The sequence below is a fragment of the Pithys albifrons genome, chromosome 7 (assembly GCF_047495875.1).
Source record: "Pithys albifrons albifrons isolate INPA30051 chromosome 7, PitAlb_v1, whole genome shotgun sequence".
Lineage (NCBI taxonomy): Eukaryota > Metazoa > Chordata > Aves > Passeriformes > Thamnophilidae > Pithys > Pithys albifrons.
In genome coordinates, this window is record NC_092464.1 from 49,769,926 (window position 1) to 49,786,646 (window position 16,721).

General features: G+C 42.5%; 1 protein-coding gene across 50 annotated transcripts in view; it reads left to right on the forward strand.

Moving 5' to 3' along the window:
- CLASP2 (cytoplasmic linker associated protein 2) overlaps nucleotides 1-16,721 on the forward strand; it is a 156,441-nt gene that overhangs the window by 48,338 nt on the left and 91,382 nt on the right. For 10 of the 50 annotated variants that reach the window (XM_071561504.1, XM_071561506.1, XM_071561509.1 and 7 more), the window contains exon 1: nucleotides 16,043-16,238. The exons of 39 other annotated variants lie outside the window; for them this stretch is intronic. In XM_071561504.1, coding sequence (XP_071417605.1) covers nucleotides 16,205-16,238 — 34 coding nt within the window. In that variant the 5' untranslated portion in view covers nucleotides 16,043-16,204. Of the gene's footprint in view, nucleotides 1-2,814; nucleotides 2,904-16,042; nucleotides 16,239-16,721 lie in introns of those variants that run through there. One more of the 50 variants, XM_071561505.1, reaches the window with a different exon arrangement.

The following is a 16,721-nucleotide window of genomic DNA, read 5'->3' on the forward strand; positions in this document are numbered from 1 at the left end:
TGTCCTGCCTGCAATCTTATGCACACTGATTGATTTAATACCTTGTTATCCCTGTGAGTGTGCTAGAGGGGATCCAGTGTGAACAGTCCCTTTAGTCTCCTGTTACCTTCTTCATTTATTGAACCTAATCCCTGATGGAACGGTGAAGAGGAGGAGGGGAACAAAATATTAGAGACTGACAGATCCTCTTGGAGGGCAGAGAAGGTGGAAAGCACATTCAAACAAGTATGGATGGAGTAATTGGGGCAGGATGTAATAAGGAGTTTCAAAAGCCAACAGATGAAAAGGCAAATGTCGAACAAGGAAACTGGGCAGGAGTGCTTTTGCTTGATGAGAATGACCTACAGCCTTAAATAATATTCCACTGCTGGCTTGCCTCTCCAACTGACCTTTGATTTTCATTTTTTTTTGTAATTATTTTCCACCCATCTTGCTTTACCCTCAGATGTGGGTAGTAAAACCAGAGATCATTTATTTAATGGGAATTATGTGAATGAATGAGTGAGCTGCTATGTAAACTTGGGGTTTGTTTACATTCTTAATGATGTTGCATATTAAGAGAACCATATCAGGATGTTTGCCTGTTAAGCAATATCTTAGGTGTGCTGCTTGTTTCACTCCACCAGAAATACACACAGCCCTCCAAACTGGAGAAGATTCTTTAAAGCGCCTCCCCATTTTTCAGCAAATGAGTGTTCATTTCTATGGAAACAGAACTGGCAGCCAATCTCAGCACTTGTTTCTGCTGCCTGAAATTTGTAAATACTATTTTTTCTAAGAGAATTTAAGCAGACTCCTGTATCAGGTAGTAGTGTAATTTTTGAGACAGGGAATTAAAAGAGAAGTAGGGGATAAGCTCTCTGCTCATTCAGCGACAAAATGATTTGAGCCAAATATAAATTTTACATCTCTGTTCTACCCATGCAATTTTTCCATTTTAATGTTTAATGGCTCATGGAGTTGGCTTTACAAACACAGAATGTGACAGGTAGGATATGTGATGTTGGTATCATAGTGTAGGGGAGCTGTGTTGTGGATGATAAAGATGCAGTTGAGATAAATGTTCCCCTGAAAAAAAAGATAGGGGCAAACAGAAATCCATAGCACAAGTGTGTATCTGTTTTTCCACATTAAGCTATTGTTTTTTATTTCCCTTTGCTGTTTTCTATTTGGAAATAGAGTTACTATGGAGACAGTGACGACATACTCTAATGGAGCTCACCAGTGCAGCACAACATGAATATATATCGTTTGGGAATACTGGTGGTAGCTCCATGATTATTTTATAGGGTTTTGAGCTGCATGTTTTGATTTTGCTTGCTTGATGCAGGTGGTCAGAATGTAGCCCCAGTTTTCAATATCAGCTGCTGTTCTTGCTGGTTTATCATTTTAAACAGGAGAATTTACAGACTGATGATGTGTAATGGTCAGTTTAAGCCCATTTGGAAGTACATGGCTGATGCTTCCTCTGTATTTTTTTAAGAAATTTGCATGAGTTTTTGGATTATTACTGTGGGGAGCTATGCCTGGCTCCTGCAGATGGATGGTTCTCATGCACTGTGTTAAACTCTGTATGCAGCAGTCTGAATTTTAAACTTTTCCATGGCCAAGACAAAGTAAATGGTACTACTTACTATTATTTATTTTTTTAATGACTTTATTGGATTGGACACTCTCTACCTTCAGTGTGTCGTTTAAAAATGCTGATTGGGGAACAAACTGTAATCAGGAGCTCAAGTTTTGGAAGGCTTTCATTCTGATTCCCATTGCACTGTAAAACCTTCTCCAGCATGTGTTGCATTCACCCTTCGGAAGCTGTTTCTCCAAACTTTCCGAGGGGGTTTCCAAACAAGTCTTCGGAAAACTAACAAAAAAACCCAGACAGCACCTTTCTTCAACGAACCCCTTTCCTACTTCTTGTGGCTTTGTTGTTGTTTTTTGTGTTATGATTTGGTTGATTTCTGCACTGTGCAGTGTCCGTCCTCTAACCAAGGCTGGTGCTTCTCCTGCTTCCTTTGCCGCGGCGGAGGGGCAGAGCCTCGCCCTCGGGGCTGGGATGCTTCGCCCTCGCCCCCTCGGGGCTGGGATGCCCTGTCACCGGGGGTGGGATGTGACCCCACGGTGGGGCTGTGCCGGTGCTGGGCGGGCGCGGGGGATCCCGGCGGGCACAGCTCGGCCCTGCGGGGCGGGCGATCCCGGCGGGCACAGCTCGGCTCTGCGGGGCGGGCGCGGGGGATCCCGGCGGGCACAGCTCAGCTCGACTCGGCTGGGCGGGCGATCCCGGCGGGCACAGCTCGGCTCTGCGGGGCGGGCGCGGGCGATCCCGGCGGGCACAGCTCGGCCCTGCGGGGCGGGCGCGGGCGATCCCGGCGGGCACAGCTCGGCTGCGCGGGGCGGGCGATCCCGGCGGGCACAGCTCGGCTCTGCGGGGCGGGCGCGGGGGATCCCGGCGGGCACAACTCGGCTGCGCGGGGGATCCCGGCGGGCACAGCTCGGCTCTGCGGAGCGGGCGCGGGGGATCCCGGCGGGCACAGCTCGGCTGCGCGGGGCGGGCGATCCCGGCGGGCACAGCTCGGCCCTGCGGGGCGGGCGCGGGCGATCCCGGCGGGCACAGCTCGGCCCTGCGGGGCGGGCGCGGGCGATCCCGGCGGGCACAGCTCGGCCGCGCGGGGCGGGAGCGGGGGATCCCGGCGGGCACAGCTCAGCTCGGCTCGGCAGGGCGGGCGCGGGGCGGAGCGCTGCGTCAGCGCCCGGTGGGCCGGGCCGAGCGCGGAGCGTTCCCGAGTAAGGCGGGACTGCTATTTTGAAGCGGAGCGGCGGCTCTGCCGGCGGGGATCGGGCCGAGATCCGGCGGGGATCGGCACCCACTGCGGCACCGCCGGGCATGATGGCCGTGGGGGACGGTGAGTGCGGCCCGGGGCTCTGGGTGCGGGCAGGATAGGGGAGCAGGATGGGGACAGGATGGCATGTCGCCCTGGCGGGACAGGATGGGGGGGCAGGATGTCATCTCGCCCTGGCGGAGCAGGTTGGGGGCAGGATGGCATCTCACCCCGGCGGGGTTGGCTGGGAGCAGGATAAAGGGCAGGATGGGGGACAGGATGGCATCTCGCCCCGGCGGGGTTGGATGGTAGCAGGATGAAGGACAGGATGGCATCTCGCCCCGGCGGGGTTGGCTGGGAGCAGGACAAAGGGCAGGATGGGGGACAGGATGGCATCTCGCCCCAGCGGGGCTGGCTGCATGGGGAGATGGTACCGCAGGCACCGTTCGTGGCAGCTCCAGCTGGAATTGTAGCCATGCCTGGGTCTCTGGGATGCCCCGCGTGTGCTCAATTATTTACTGCGCCGACAGATTCCGCTGTGCATTTTTATGTTGGCGTTGTGTTTGCCCCTCTCGCCTCTACGTTACTCGCGTTACAGCCACCCCTGCAAGACACGGCTGGGTTATACACGGCTCAGGACACAAGCGTTTGCAAATCTGCCCTGTTTTGTGAAGAAATTCATGCTAATTCAGCGTAGCCATAAAAGAAGAGCCTTGCTGCTGGGGATGTATATTTAATAGAGACATGGGATGTTACTACGTTTCCTTCATTGCACAGTGTATTGTTACACAAACCAATGGAAAGTAGGTCAGTAAAGCAACACAGACTATATCCTTGTCTTTCATTAAAAACTAGACATAGGTTTTACCTTTATCACACCTCTTGGGTTTGCGTGACAGACGGGTTATTTGAGCTTAATACCTGATGACTTTCTGTATATGTGTTGTTATTTTCAGAGAAACTTACAAGCATTCGCTGGACTGCAGCAAGTTTAGGGATGTGGTAGGGTAGATGTGCTTGTACAAATGTTTATATATAGTTTTAAATAATGAAAATAGCCTTATAAAGATCACAGATTAAGGTTAAATCTTTTATCTGAATTGGCTAAAACAACAGTTGTAAGAGTCCTGAGGGAAATCCTTTCTTAAAGCATCCTGAAGTGTGTGTTTTTCACTTAGTTCTTTCATATGCTGGAGACTGAAAGAGATAATAAGCATGACCAGTGCAATGAAATTACAGCTGGGCTGTGCAGTCTAAATAAAATTTGAGCCGTTCTCTGATGTTTGCAGTTTTGTTTGTCATTTGCAAGGTGTGGGGGAAGCCATGGTCTTTGTAGAACTGACTATGTAGTCAACTCACTCTTTTTGAGATTTTTTTTTTTCTGGAACTGTTTTTCTTCGTCTTTGTTTCCTTCTTGTCAAGGAACACAGTTCTCTGTGATGTAAACATGGATTGTGGTAACTTGCAGGTTAAGGATGCAAGTTGTAGCATGTTAAAAAATAACTGCATTCCCTTGGTGAAGCCACAGGATTTTTGTGGTTCTGTAATGGTTGAGGTTTATACAGTGAGGGTGGTTGTGGAGCCCTCTTCTCTATAATTTAATTCGTCATTAACAAAGGCACTAAGAACAGAGTACTGTTCAGGCAGTCAGCTGACATTCTGTGTAGGAGCTTTGAGCAGTAATGCCAGATACAATTAACAGTGTGTAGGATGATTATGTAGCTGTTGGTCTCTCTTAAAACTACTGCTTACCACATTTACAAGGAATTCAGTCTTCTGATACTGTGTTATGAAACTGCTAGGGAAAACAAAACCTTAGTTACTATTAAGAATACTTTTTGATCTTTTTTCCTTAATTTAGTCTAAGTTTTACTGCCATTCTGTACCTCCTCCTAGTACATGCAACTTAGAAGAAACTATTTTAAGGTTAGGGATTCTGCGGCCTTTGAGACATGTCTTTTCTTGTCAAAATGTCACTTTGTTGTGGCCAGTATGTATCTTAATATTTGTAAGACTGGGCTGAAGGCATTGTGCAGATACTTCAGACAACAGATTTTTTTACTTGTCTTACTTGATTTACTCACTAAATCAGCCTCAATGTGTTACAAGATTTCAGAGGATGTTTGGAAGTGCTATATAGAGGTGCTAATTTCAACATTTCATCTTGAATGCAAGACACTGACTTATTGGAACCTTTTGGAATTTTTTTTCCAGTTTTCTTGAGTACAAGCAGAAATGTAAATAAAATGTGGTGCTTAACAGTTGAATCTTAATCTGATTTCTCAAGTGAAGATTAAAGGGAAGAGCCAGATTTTCTGTTTGCCCCCATGTTAACTGTCTCAAGCTCTCCAAGCTTTTGTTGGAAGAGTGTAAAGGAAAAAAACATAATACTGTGCTTGTGGCCCAGCAAACAAATGGACCGTAACTTCTACTGTGCTGAACCCGTGCCAGTGGGAAAGCTGCCTCAGTCTTAAAGGCATTTCTCATCCTTGGGTGGCTGTGTCTGACCTGCAGGTTGTGTTCTGGGGCTGCTGAGGAAAACCAGTCAGGAGCTGCTCCTTGCTCTGGTTTCCCTGCTCCTTGGAGAGGATAATGCATTATTTCTGCCATGAGCTGCTGGTAACCAGATTAGGCTGTTCAGGAGGTGGCTGACAGAGCTGTGGTTCGGCACATCGCGCTGAGTGCTCCTTGGGGTTTGGAATTCACCAGCTCCCACCAGGGTTTCCTCACCTTCTGGTCTGCCTGTGCTATGTTTACTCTGTTATTTCATAGGTAAGGGACTGCCTTGATCCCTGCTTGGACAAGGTTATTGGGATAAGGACAAAATGATCTGCCTAAAACTACAAATGGCCTTGAAGGGAAGATTAGACAGGTTTTCTTAAGATGTACTAAACATATTGCAGCACCAGACATAAGGTATTTGAGGGCTATCTAAAAGCATGTAATCAGCTTTGTAAGAGGACATATTTGGTGCACACATTTGTTTCACTAGTATATACTAAGTGTACTATTTTGTATTACATAATAAGCACATCTTTATTTATTAGTGTATTTTTATGTAAATGACATACAATGTAATGATGCTTCATGACGTTAAACACTTGTCAGATTTCATATGATAAAATGTATGTGACTGGTTTATGCATAGAAATTACCCTTCTATGTTGCAGCATATGCATGTCAAATTATAGGGGTTTGTCTTCTTTCAGAACACTTCATTAATGTATGCATGGTCCTAGGGCACAAGAACAATTATCTTCCATTCCCTGATGTTCTTCTGAGGGAAGGCTGTCTTCCTAAGTCTTTAATCTGATTAGTAGTTTCTGTGAAGTGTGGGTGCTGTACAGCTTTAATATTTTACTTTTGACTGAAAAAGAGATTGTACAGAGGCCGCAGTGATGTTTGAGACATTGGCTTGATTTAAAAGACATATATATGTAATTTTAGTACAGACGGATTTCAGAGGTGTATTTCTGGTTTTTCTTTTCCTCTGATAGGAGGCTTTTTAAACCAATAGAGTCCTGTGAGTGATGATGATAAAGCAATTACTACACCGGCCTAGAAATGAGTTGGGCTGCAACTGTGGTGCTTTGTCCCGTTCAGATCTGTCTCCTGAGGGCGGAAATACAGAGAGCAGTGAAGTTTTTTTGAGGGATAGGAATGTAGCACTAGTTCCCTTTTCTGTTCCTGTTTGGGCCTGTGTTTTTTAAACATGCTGACTGCACTGGCTCCTTTTCCTGTAGTTCCTCCCCACCACTCCTCTTCCGTCATTAGCAGTTGTTGGGCACACTGGGTTGAGAAACAGCTTTTCCCGCTGTGCCTGGGAGAGGAAGGACGGGTACGGAGAGCTGGAATTCAGTTGCTGTTCCAAACGAAACCAGTGCAAAGCTTCTTTTCACAGTAAGGTCATATGCTACTCCCAGTGATCAACATGGATTCTGAGCAGTGTTTTGTCCATAAAGTGCACGTACCGTTGCTAATGGCAGTAAAAGGACAGTGGGACAGTGAAACAACTGAGAGGGAGAGGGAGGGAACGTGTAAACAAGCCAAGGGCTGTATGAAAAGGCACAGTTTCTACTAAGAGAATGGATGAATACAGCAAGGTTCAGGATTGATGTGAATAAAAAAAGTAATTCAAGGAAGAAGTTTGCAACTCAGAGCATTTTTTTACTTAAAGAACCAAGCTGCAAACATAAGAAAAGGAGAGTTATTTTCACAAAACCCTCTAGATTCTACAGTGATAAGTGCACTTGATTTTATTTTTGCATATGTTCTAGAGTAATAGCTACAAGTAAGCTTCGTCTTTGATTTTAAACTACTTTTTTTAAAGTGTTAGGGAATTTTATGTTCAGTTCTGAGGAACTCAGTGGTGGTTGTTGTTTTCATTAAGCATGAAATACGAGTACACTAAAAAAATCCAATTATGCTTAATCCATCATCCAAAAGTGTTGGTTTTCTGAAGTGTTGGTTTTCTGAAGTGTTGGAGTCTGTTTCCATTAGTTTTTAAGAACAAATTACATGATAAATAAAATCCTTTGGTGCTATTGGTTTCTATCTGCATGTTTTTGATTAATCCAGGCTGTTGCTGGCAGTACACGGGGTTTGGTTGGGGTATTTTTACTTGTTTTTATTTTTAAAAGCTACGTTTTGAAAACAGACATTAGAATTGCCAACAGCCACATGAGAAATTTGAAACCTACTATGGGTTTACATCCTACTATGGATGTTACAAGGATCTTCCACTTGACTAATTGGATATTTGCCTTGGAGGGTTTATTTTCATCTTTGTTATCTATGAAATATGAGTAGTATTTCCTTATTGTTACATGTTATTTTTAACAAAGTCTTTCTGTAATAAATACTGATGAGGAAGTAAGCTAGAATTGAATCATTTCAGGTGTCTGAAATGCCTTCAGAGGTAAAGGTTCTCCCATAGTATTGACCTGAATAAGAAATTCCATTCTGTATATTGTATTTATAAAAGTACTTTAGTTTTAGAGTATTATGGTTTGGGATTTGTGTGTTCTTTCCTCGCCCAATTCCTCCATCAAAATAAGGTTTTTTAGCTGCCTAGCTATATCCCAAGCACTTCAGATTTTCCAGATCTGATGTGAGTTCTTTGGTTCTGGGGTGAGGAGCCGGACATGAGCCATCAGTGTGCCCTTGCAGCCCGGAAAGCCAGTTGTGTGCTCGGATGCATCCAAAGCAGAGTGCCCAGGAGGGCAGGGGAGGTGATTGTGTCCCCTCCACTCTGGTGAGACCCCGCCTGGAGTGCTGCATCCAGCTCTGGATTCTGGTCCCCAGCACAGGAAGGACCTGGACCTATTAGAGCAAGTCCAGAGAAAGCCACAAAGGTGATCAGAGAGCTGGGGCACCTCTCCTGTGAAGATGGGCTGGGAGGATTGGGTTTGTTCAGCCTGGAGAAGAGGAGGCTCCAGGGAGACCTTATGGCATCTCCCAGTACCTAAAGGGAGCCTGCAAGAAAACTGGAGAGGGACTTTTTGCATGGGCTTGTAGTGATAGGACAAGGGGGAGCTTGGTGACCTTCATGGTCCCTTCCGACCCAAACCGTTCTATGATTATGTGGTAAGAAGTCCAGTTTGAGGAGAGTTTGTCCTCTTAAAATCACCAGTTTTATCCCCTATAAGTGAAGTGGCAGCATTGAGAGTCAAATAAAGGTAATTTGCTGTATTTTCTTCATCTCCACTTCTGTATACACAAGGTAGAGATCAGGTTGATCAGTGAGTTGAAAGGCCATTAACACCACCTTTCATCCTGTGCTGTGGTGTGCACGTTTTCATGTGCAGATATTAACTTTTAATTCCTGAACTACATGGATCTAAAATTCAGAAAAATAAATGTCTCTACATTTTATCTGCTGTGTGTTCATATTAGACTTCCTGCTTCTAGAACCTATGATTTATTTGTCAATCTGCATTGCCATTTTACATTTTCAACATGCAAATTGAGTTGAATATGCAGAAATTGCCCACAATAAAAACTTAGGCAAACATTTGCTACTAAAATGATCTTTCCATGATAGAAGTAAATTTATCACTGTCAGCCTCTCATAGTAAATCACAACTTAAGCTCACTGTAAACCTTCCTGTTGATACTGTGATAACATGTGGCCCTTTATGGTCACTTATACCTATGATACATGTCAGAGATGAATGAACATGGTATTAGTCTGCCCCTCTTACCCTTGATGTGATAGAATTGATAGTTTGAAAGTTCAAATCATTAAACTGAAGTGTCTCTGTATGACTGAAGTAAGTACTGGCAATGTCATGAATGGTTTCTTCCTCAATGGTTATCAGTTGTTTGATTGACTTTGCTGCAAATACTGCTGAGGGTCCTTTTTTCTCACTTTTCTGAACTTAAACAGATCTGTAATGTTAGTCATATTACTGCAATTTATGGATAATGGTTTTGAAATATAGGGTGTTCTCATGATAAGAGATACTGGTTTTTAAATAGGTCATTTGATTCACTGAAGAAAATGTTGGTGCTGTCTGGAGTAGATGTTGATGTACAAGCAAAGGGAATTTGTGAAGAAAGATAAAATGACTTCTGGAGCTGAGATAATGAAGACAGTAATGAATCCAGGCCTACTGAGCAAGGACTAGTTGTTGGCTTACAGAGTATTTTAAATGTGAATAGTGGAGTTTATACTTACAGAAGATACTTGAAGTGGTAGATTTTTTAGAAGGCAGCTTAAGCAACAGAGTGAAGTGTTAGGCCACAAACGAGGTCTGAATTCAAATGGGCTACAACAGTTAAATAAACCAACACTTTTGATAGAAATTATGAGTCTTTCATGTGTGAAGTGGCTCACAAATTAACAAGGAATGAAGTAAAAGCTCTCTTCAAGCCTTTTCTTTATTTTTTCTTTTTTCTTTTGTTACCACTGTTTTAAGTGTACTCTACCTACTTTCAGTTTAATCAGTGTCTGGATAGGGAGACTCTCTAAGGGAATGCTCATTCATTTACCAGAAATCTTGATTGATTCAGAAGTTACTGCCCTTCTCAGCTTTAGTTCTGACATTTCATAGGAGTGCAGAACTTCTGTGCTGTGTTAGGTGTATTTTGCTCTGTGCTAAAACAGAGGAGTATCCCATCAGTTTCTGTTCTACACTGTCTACCTATAACATGTTTAAATTGTCAGAAATGTTCAGGTTTTAATTTCTTCTGCAAGGCATGTCTGTGTCCTTACTACACCTTTTTTCCTTTCACCTGCCCAAAAGACACATGATTTGTGAACATTTTATCACTGGACACAGTGCAGTGAGGCCAAACAGAGTGACCCAAAGCAATAATATATGCAGATGTTGAGGAACTGTGAGTATGTAGTTTTATTTTAGATACTGCTGTTTAGTGTTGAAGCCTGTTTTGGGTGTTGCCTTGTCATGAATGCTGGAGAACCTAACTATCTTCCCCCTTTTTACTGACTGAGTTGTGCTTTGGTTACTAATAGGATATAGACCATTGGGTGTTGATTCAGAAGGTTACTGAACCTGCCTGAGAAAAGATGTAGAGTGAAACTGATGATTTTTAAAATACACTAATATTGATGCATCTTCAGTTTTCAGTAGGTTGCTGAGAGTAACATTTGGGACATGTATAACAAAGGAAAGTCCAATTGTAAAAAATTTACAACTGACTAAATGATTTATAACTTAGACAAATTTAACTGGACTCTGGAAATAATTTTACAGATGCTGTAAAAGTGAAAAATATGGCAAGATTTACAGAAACTGTCTTAAACTTTAATAGGTAAAAATTAGAAACTTACGTTTATAGGAGATATTCTAGAGCTAGAAATGGGAATGAAGCTTCACTTGAGAGCAAAATTAGCTCTGTTTCTTATTCTGGCTTATTGCAGCTTTGTTTGAAACCCGTAGTTAAGTCTTGTGTTTTATCCAGACAATGCTAATAGGAACTGTAAGACTGACTTTTCTTTGGGGTCAGGAGAACAGTCCTGGGATATATTTTTTCTGATTTAAATATTTTCTGAACATATTTCTTCATGTCACTGTGGAGCAAAATGGGTAAATTGTTAGTGTCATTAGAACCGGCTTGTATTAAATGTGAATAATTATTGTGGCATGTGCCATTGCCAATCCTATATATTTTTTTCTAAAACTCTGTCAGTTTTAGTGTCTCCTTTCCAGTTTCCCCTTCCTCTCTGTTGCCCTGTTCATGAGGAGTCATGTTTTGAAAAAAGGCTGAGCACACAAATCAGAACCCAAAAGCACATCTGGTGGAGCCTCTGGTTAGTCTGATGGGATATAGCAGAGCTGTGTTCTGCTTTGCTTGTTGAAAACTTAGGGCACCTTTATCAGAATTTGAGGTTGGACCAACAGCATAATTTAACTGATAAATATTTGCCTTATTCCTCTTACTGACTCTTGCTCCCTTTACTGGCTGCCTTTTTTATTCCCTTTTTTTAAAAGACAGTAGCTCCCTGGAACTTCCAGAAAAAATAGCATGTGAAGGAATATGTTTGGGTTTAGTACACAAGAGGATTTTTGAACAGAGTTTTGTTATTCAACAACTGTTCCCAAAGGTATTTTTTATCTCCCCCATCCCCTGTGAGGGTACTGTCACAAAAGGAGTCTCTTGTGGTAAGAGTTTGAGATTCTGCTGCTGAGCATCAAAACGTATTGCACAGAACAGGAGAACCAGTTGCCAGCAGTGATTCAGTGGTGGAGTTGCCTCCTTCAAGAATGCAAAGAGAAACAGATGGTGTCCCATGAAGTAAAAGTGAGGTCCATGAGCAAGTGGCCTCACCTTACTGGAATGGCTACACGTGTCTCCTGAACAACCAGGTTACTCCATCACTGTGGAAAGCAGGTTTTTGTTTGTGAGTGAGAATTTGTCTCCTGATGGTTCAGGATCCCTCTGCCTGCCTTGGAACAGGGAGAATGACCAGGAATGATGCCTTTGTGGTAGATCTAAACCATCTTAGATGTGATTCATCTGTCCAGCTGTGTAGGTGTCTTAGTGCCACTTGAGGTGCCTTGCAGTGCCCCCAGCAGCCCTGCAGAGCAACACGAGACTGGCAAGAGATCTGTGGCCTTCTGGAATGTCAGCTGGCCCCAGACAGGATACCCAGGACTGTCTAAACTGGTTTTAGATGACTGTGCTTAGGCAAGGGAATCCTGTCCTTTGTGTCAGGACAAACAGATTTGGACTGTATGGAATGCCTGCTGTGTAAGGGATAAAGTGCTCACTAAACGATGTGGGGCATTGGCTTGAAGGATGGATTAGGAGGATCAACCAACTTGGTGCATGTGTGGCGCTTGTGGCTTCATTTTCATGCCTGACAGAAGTTGCTGTGGGCCGTACCAGTTCATCTGGAATTGAGCTAATGATCCAGTCCCAGATGTTCCAAGTAATTGATGCAGTCCATGTTTGTAAGTCACTGAAGGGAGGCTGGGAATTGGTGTCTGGGTAGGCACAGAACGGGGCACGGTTGGGAAAATCCAATGAGTTCATCTACTTGCCATTGTTTTGCTTGGGCAGAATTTTGCAGTTGTTTTCATGAACAGTTTTTGGTGTGAGAGAGGGGCTGTCAGCAGTACTGCAAACCCACTTAGTATTTGTTAGCAGTGCTTGGAACTGAAATGGACACAGGAAGGGCACGTTTTTTAGAAAAGGCAGTTAAAAACTAGTTTTGCTAAATACATAAATATTAAATATGCTGCATTTTCAATTTTGTCAATCTACAATAAAATACTACAAGTTGATATTTACAACCCTAATAGTGTTAGATGTGTAAGATGCTGCTTAACAGTATCAAGATTTCCCATTATGGCCAGCTGAGTTCAGTGTTACTGCAGGGGATGCAGTTTTCCCCCCTGTGTTGTTACTTGGGGTCTGTTTTAAGGCCAGTTAACTTGTGATTTTTTGCTTCTGAGTAGCACAGGTAGGTCTGGGTCTTGTATTTGTACAGCCCTGTAGGTGCTGCTGTGTTTGTTTCTTCTGTAAATGACTGTGATTTAGAAAATGTCAGATATTAAATGCCACATTAATTCTATGAATCTTAAAACCAGCTAAGGTAGTGGCTTGAGTTGCAGTAACAATAAATGTATTTTAATTTAATATTCTTCAAAAATAAACTATTTTTTCTTTGGATATGAAAAGCTCCTGATTTCTCTCTAAAATCTCCTTCTCACTGAATACATCTGTAATTACTCTTGCTGCTCTATAGGCAAATCACAGCAAATAGATTGTTTTGAAGTTTTAAATATTGGGAATGCTAGAATGTTCTTTGAGTATCAAGTTTTATTGTAAATGTTGATCCTTTGATCTCTATGAATACTTCAGGAAACATAGACTACATATTTGTGATCTGGCCCCCAAGAGTAATTCTGCAGGACACGAGGATAGCACATATATTTTATTGATTTTTAGTTCAAATTGCGTAGTTTGCTTCTCAAGCATTTTAGTATTTAAACCTTTGTGACAGTTCAGAGTTTTCATCTGCCTGGATTTAATCGTAGCACAACTTTGGATAAACCCCAAGTTTTGCAAGTGTGTTGCTCTGTATGTTCTGATGTGCCCTGCAGGTTGGTTTGATGGGTCTTTTACTGGAAAAATTGACAACTCTTGAAATGTGTTGTAAGAACAGAATTACAGACTCACAGAATCCCAGACTATTCTGAGTTGGAAGGGACCCACAAGGATCATCGAGTCCAGCTCAAGTCAATGGCCCACAGAGGGGATTGTACCCATGACCTTGGCATTATTACAACCAAGTTTTAACCGACTGAGCTGATCTCAGGGTCAGTTCATTGATACCAATTCACTTGTTGCATTGTCCCTACAGAACACCTCTGTGGTACAGATCTCTGCCCTCCATTAGAAGAGAAAACTTCCAGTGTTCAGGTGTTGACTCTTGTATTTCTAGCTTTCTGAAGATAAGAACAACCTTTTCTTGCATTTCTGCTTTTTCCTGCTTTGAAGTTTTTCATCTGAAAGAGAACTCATACCACAGTAAGAGCATTTGTTGGCTCATAAGGTTTCTTCAGCAGCTTTTGGCAGTATTGAATTCCAGGCTCTTCTTGTTATGGTGTCCTTACTCACTGTGGCTTAAAATGAAGATACTGAGTACAAGAATAGTGTTGTGAGATTTAACTGACACTCAGTGTCTGTAATTTATTGTGTTTTTCCTTTAAGATGTTCCATGTGTTGCTAACAATTCATATAGCTTTTGATTTTTAGTACCTTGGAGCTTTGTTGTTAAAATGCTGTTTGGATAGTGCTGTCTCAGCTGTCCAGAGGTATTTGCATATGTAAAATCTGACACTTGGAAAGTGCTAGGCCTTAAAATTACCTAGAATGAAAATTTTCTAGCCATTCTACAATGAAAGACTTTGCATCCTTCAGCCAGCTTTGTTTTGAAATAGCAAAATAGGCTGTTATGATTTCTGTTGAAGAAATTTATTTGGTTTGTGGACTGCACAAAACCAACATTACAGCCACAGTTTGATACTGACGGTACAACAGTCCCTGTGCTCTGCATGTTGGCAGTCAGGCTCTCCATCCCTGGTCCTCTGGCCAACCAAAGGCACGCAGTAAACACGTTTGGCTCGGCTGGATTGAGCAGAACTGCACCTTGATTATACCCTGTGGAGCAGCAGTTAAAGCTCAAGCTGGGGCCCTCCATGCTGAAGTACATAGAAATGTGTCATGAGAGCCACAAGCCAAGTGTCTCATTGCAGATGAGTGAGAGCACGTGGAAAGCACATCCTACGGGAAGCAGATACAACGCTTTGGTTTCATGGAGTGCTATAAATGCAGACTTCAGGAGTCAGATCTTCACAAACACTGTGAAGTGTATTTCTGAAAATGGAATGTCTCTCAAGATAGCTCAGGATTTTGATGTTGTTAAATCCTTGGGAAATAAAAGTGTAACGGCCTAAAAGGGTGGGGAAAACCTGTCACTGTTGATCTGTTTGTGCTGTTTAAAAATCTGCAAGATACTTCCTGATGCTATTTTAAAATCACCTGTGATGGTGCAGGTATCCCAGGTGTTAACCACTGCTATTTACCTTTCTAATATGGAGTTTAGTTCATGGCACTTCATGTGGCGTTTGGATTAGTGGTTTCTCTTGCTAAAAAATCTTGATGTCTGGCTCTGTTTAAGATACCGAGAGTAAAAGCATCAGGAATCAAAATGTATTCTGGCTCAGCCCTTATGCTGAGCGGGAGTGCTGTTTCCATGGCAACACACAGGACATTTGGGGGGGAAAGGCTGATGCCTTCTCGGATTCGGAGAGTTTACAGATCCAAACACAATTATTCTTAGCATGATTCTCTTACAAATAAGTGTCTCTAGGAGAGATGGAAGTAATGTTAATGAAAATGGTTAATATACATCCATATGCTTCTTGTGATGGCTTTTTTCTTTGGTCATGTTGATTCGTTGGTGCTAACGCAGCTTTTGGCAGATGCTGATAAAATGTACTAACTATAGCAGCAGTGATCTTGGACATTTAGATGAAGGGTGTTCAGGATTCGATGGTGCTGCAAATGCTGCTGACAAAACCTTGCTGTACCCTTTTGATGCAAGCTGCCTTCCTCTGGGAGGTTATATTGTTAAATATAGTTGACATTTCACTGGGAGCAAGTTCTGAATAAGCAAAGGGTAAACAGTGACCGTTCTGGAGATGATAAAGCTTTGCCATTAATTTTATTTTTCTTTTAGAAATGGCAGGTTTTAGAGCAGGTAGTTTGCTAAATTGGTCTTTCATTACTGTAGTGCAGCTGTGTCTCAGCCTCACCCATTTTATTTATTGTAGGAACCATAGGCTGATACATTTTTCTGTGCTCAAGCTTGTAGATAAATCAAGCTTGTAGATAAATCCTTTTTCTCCAAGTAGATTGCAAAAACATTACATTCTACTGTTGGATTATGTTGGGGTTTTTTTAAAGGCAAAATATTTTGTATTGAGACTATTTCTTTAGTTCCTAGAGATGAATTTCTCTCTTGATTAAAAATACCCAAACCTGCCATTACAGGAAAGAGAAGTGCAGACCCCAGAATATTGTCTGCCTGTCTAATTGTTTTTAATGAAGGATTGGAATAGTGGCAAATACTGTGTGTGGGAATGAATTTATTTGCATGGAGAATTTTCACCTTTTCCTCTGGCGTTGGCTCCCAGCAGATGATGTCACCTTGCAGCTCATTGGCTGTGCAGCACCTAGTGCAGGGAAAAGGGAGAGAAAGATGCCGGCACAAATCTCAGTGCTGGATCCAGGGTGTTTGCGAGCAGTTTTTGATAGAATCTTTGATTAGTATGAAGGATTTACTGCATGTGGCCATGTGAGGTGCTGGGTCCGTCCTAGGGTGAGGGGATTGAAGAGCCATCAGAGGAATGAGGCGACTGATCTGCAAGAGGATCTGTGATTGTGAGTTGAAAGATCTGGGTGGAAGGAGAGACAGGGAGTGCTGGTTAGACACATTGTGGGAGGATGTGTAGCAGAAAATGCATGCATGAGTGAAAGAAGAAAAAGGAGAAGCATTTGTCTTTGGTTGATGGAATGATAAAAAATAAATTAAAGGCGTTCCTTTTGGGGAAATAATGTCAAAGGCTCAAAAATATTTAACCTGTGCAAAGATATTTTCCCTTCGTCGGAATGAATGTGTAGGATTCGTTTTAATGCTGAGTTTTGCTGTGCTAATGATGAAGGAAAAATAATATTCTATAAGAACTTAAAATGTAGAAAATGCTGTTTATTTCTCACTGTCATTATATTCCTAGGTCGGAGACAGGACAAGGTGATAAATACTTGTTTTTATTTATGCATTTTGTGAATTTTTGTGAATTTCTGTGAAACGTGAAGCAAAATAGTTGATTAGGAATGAAAATGCACCCATTCTAATAGCTGTAT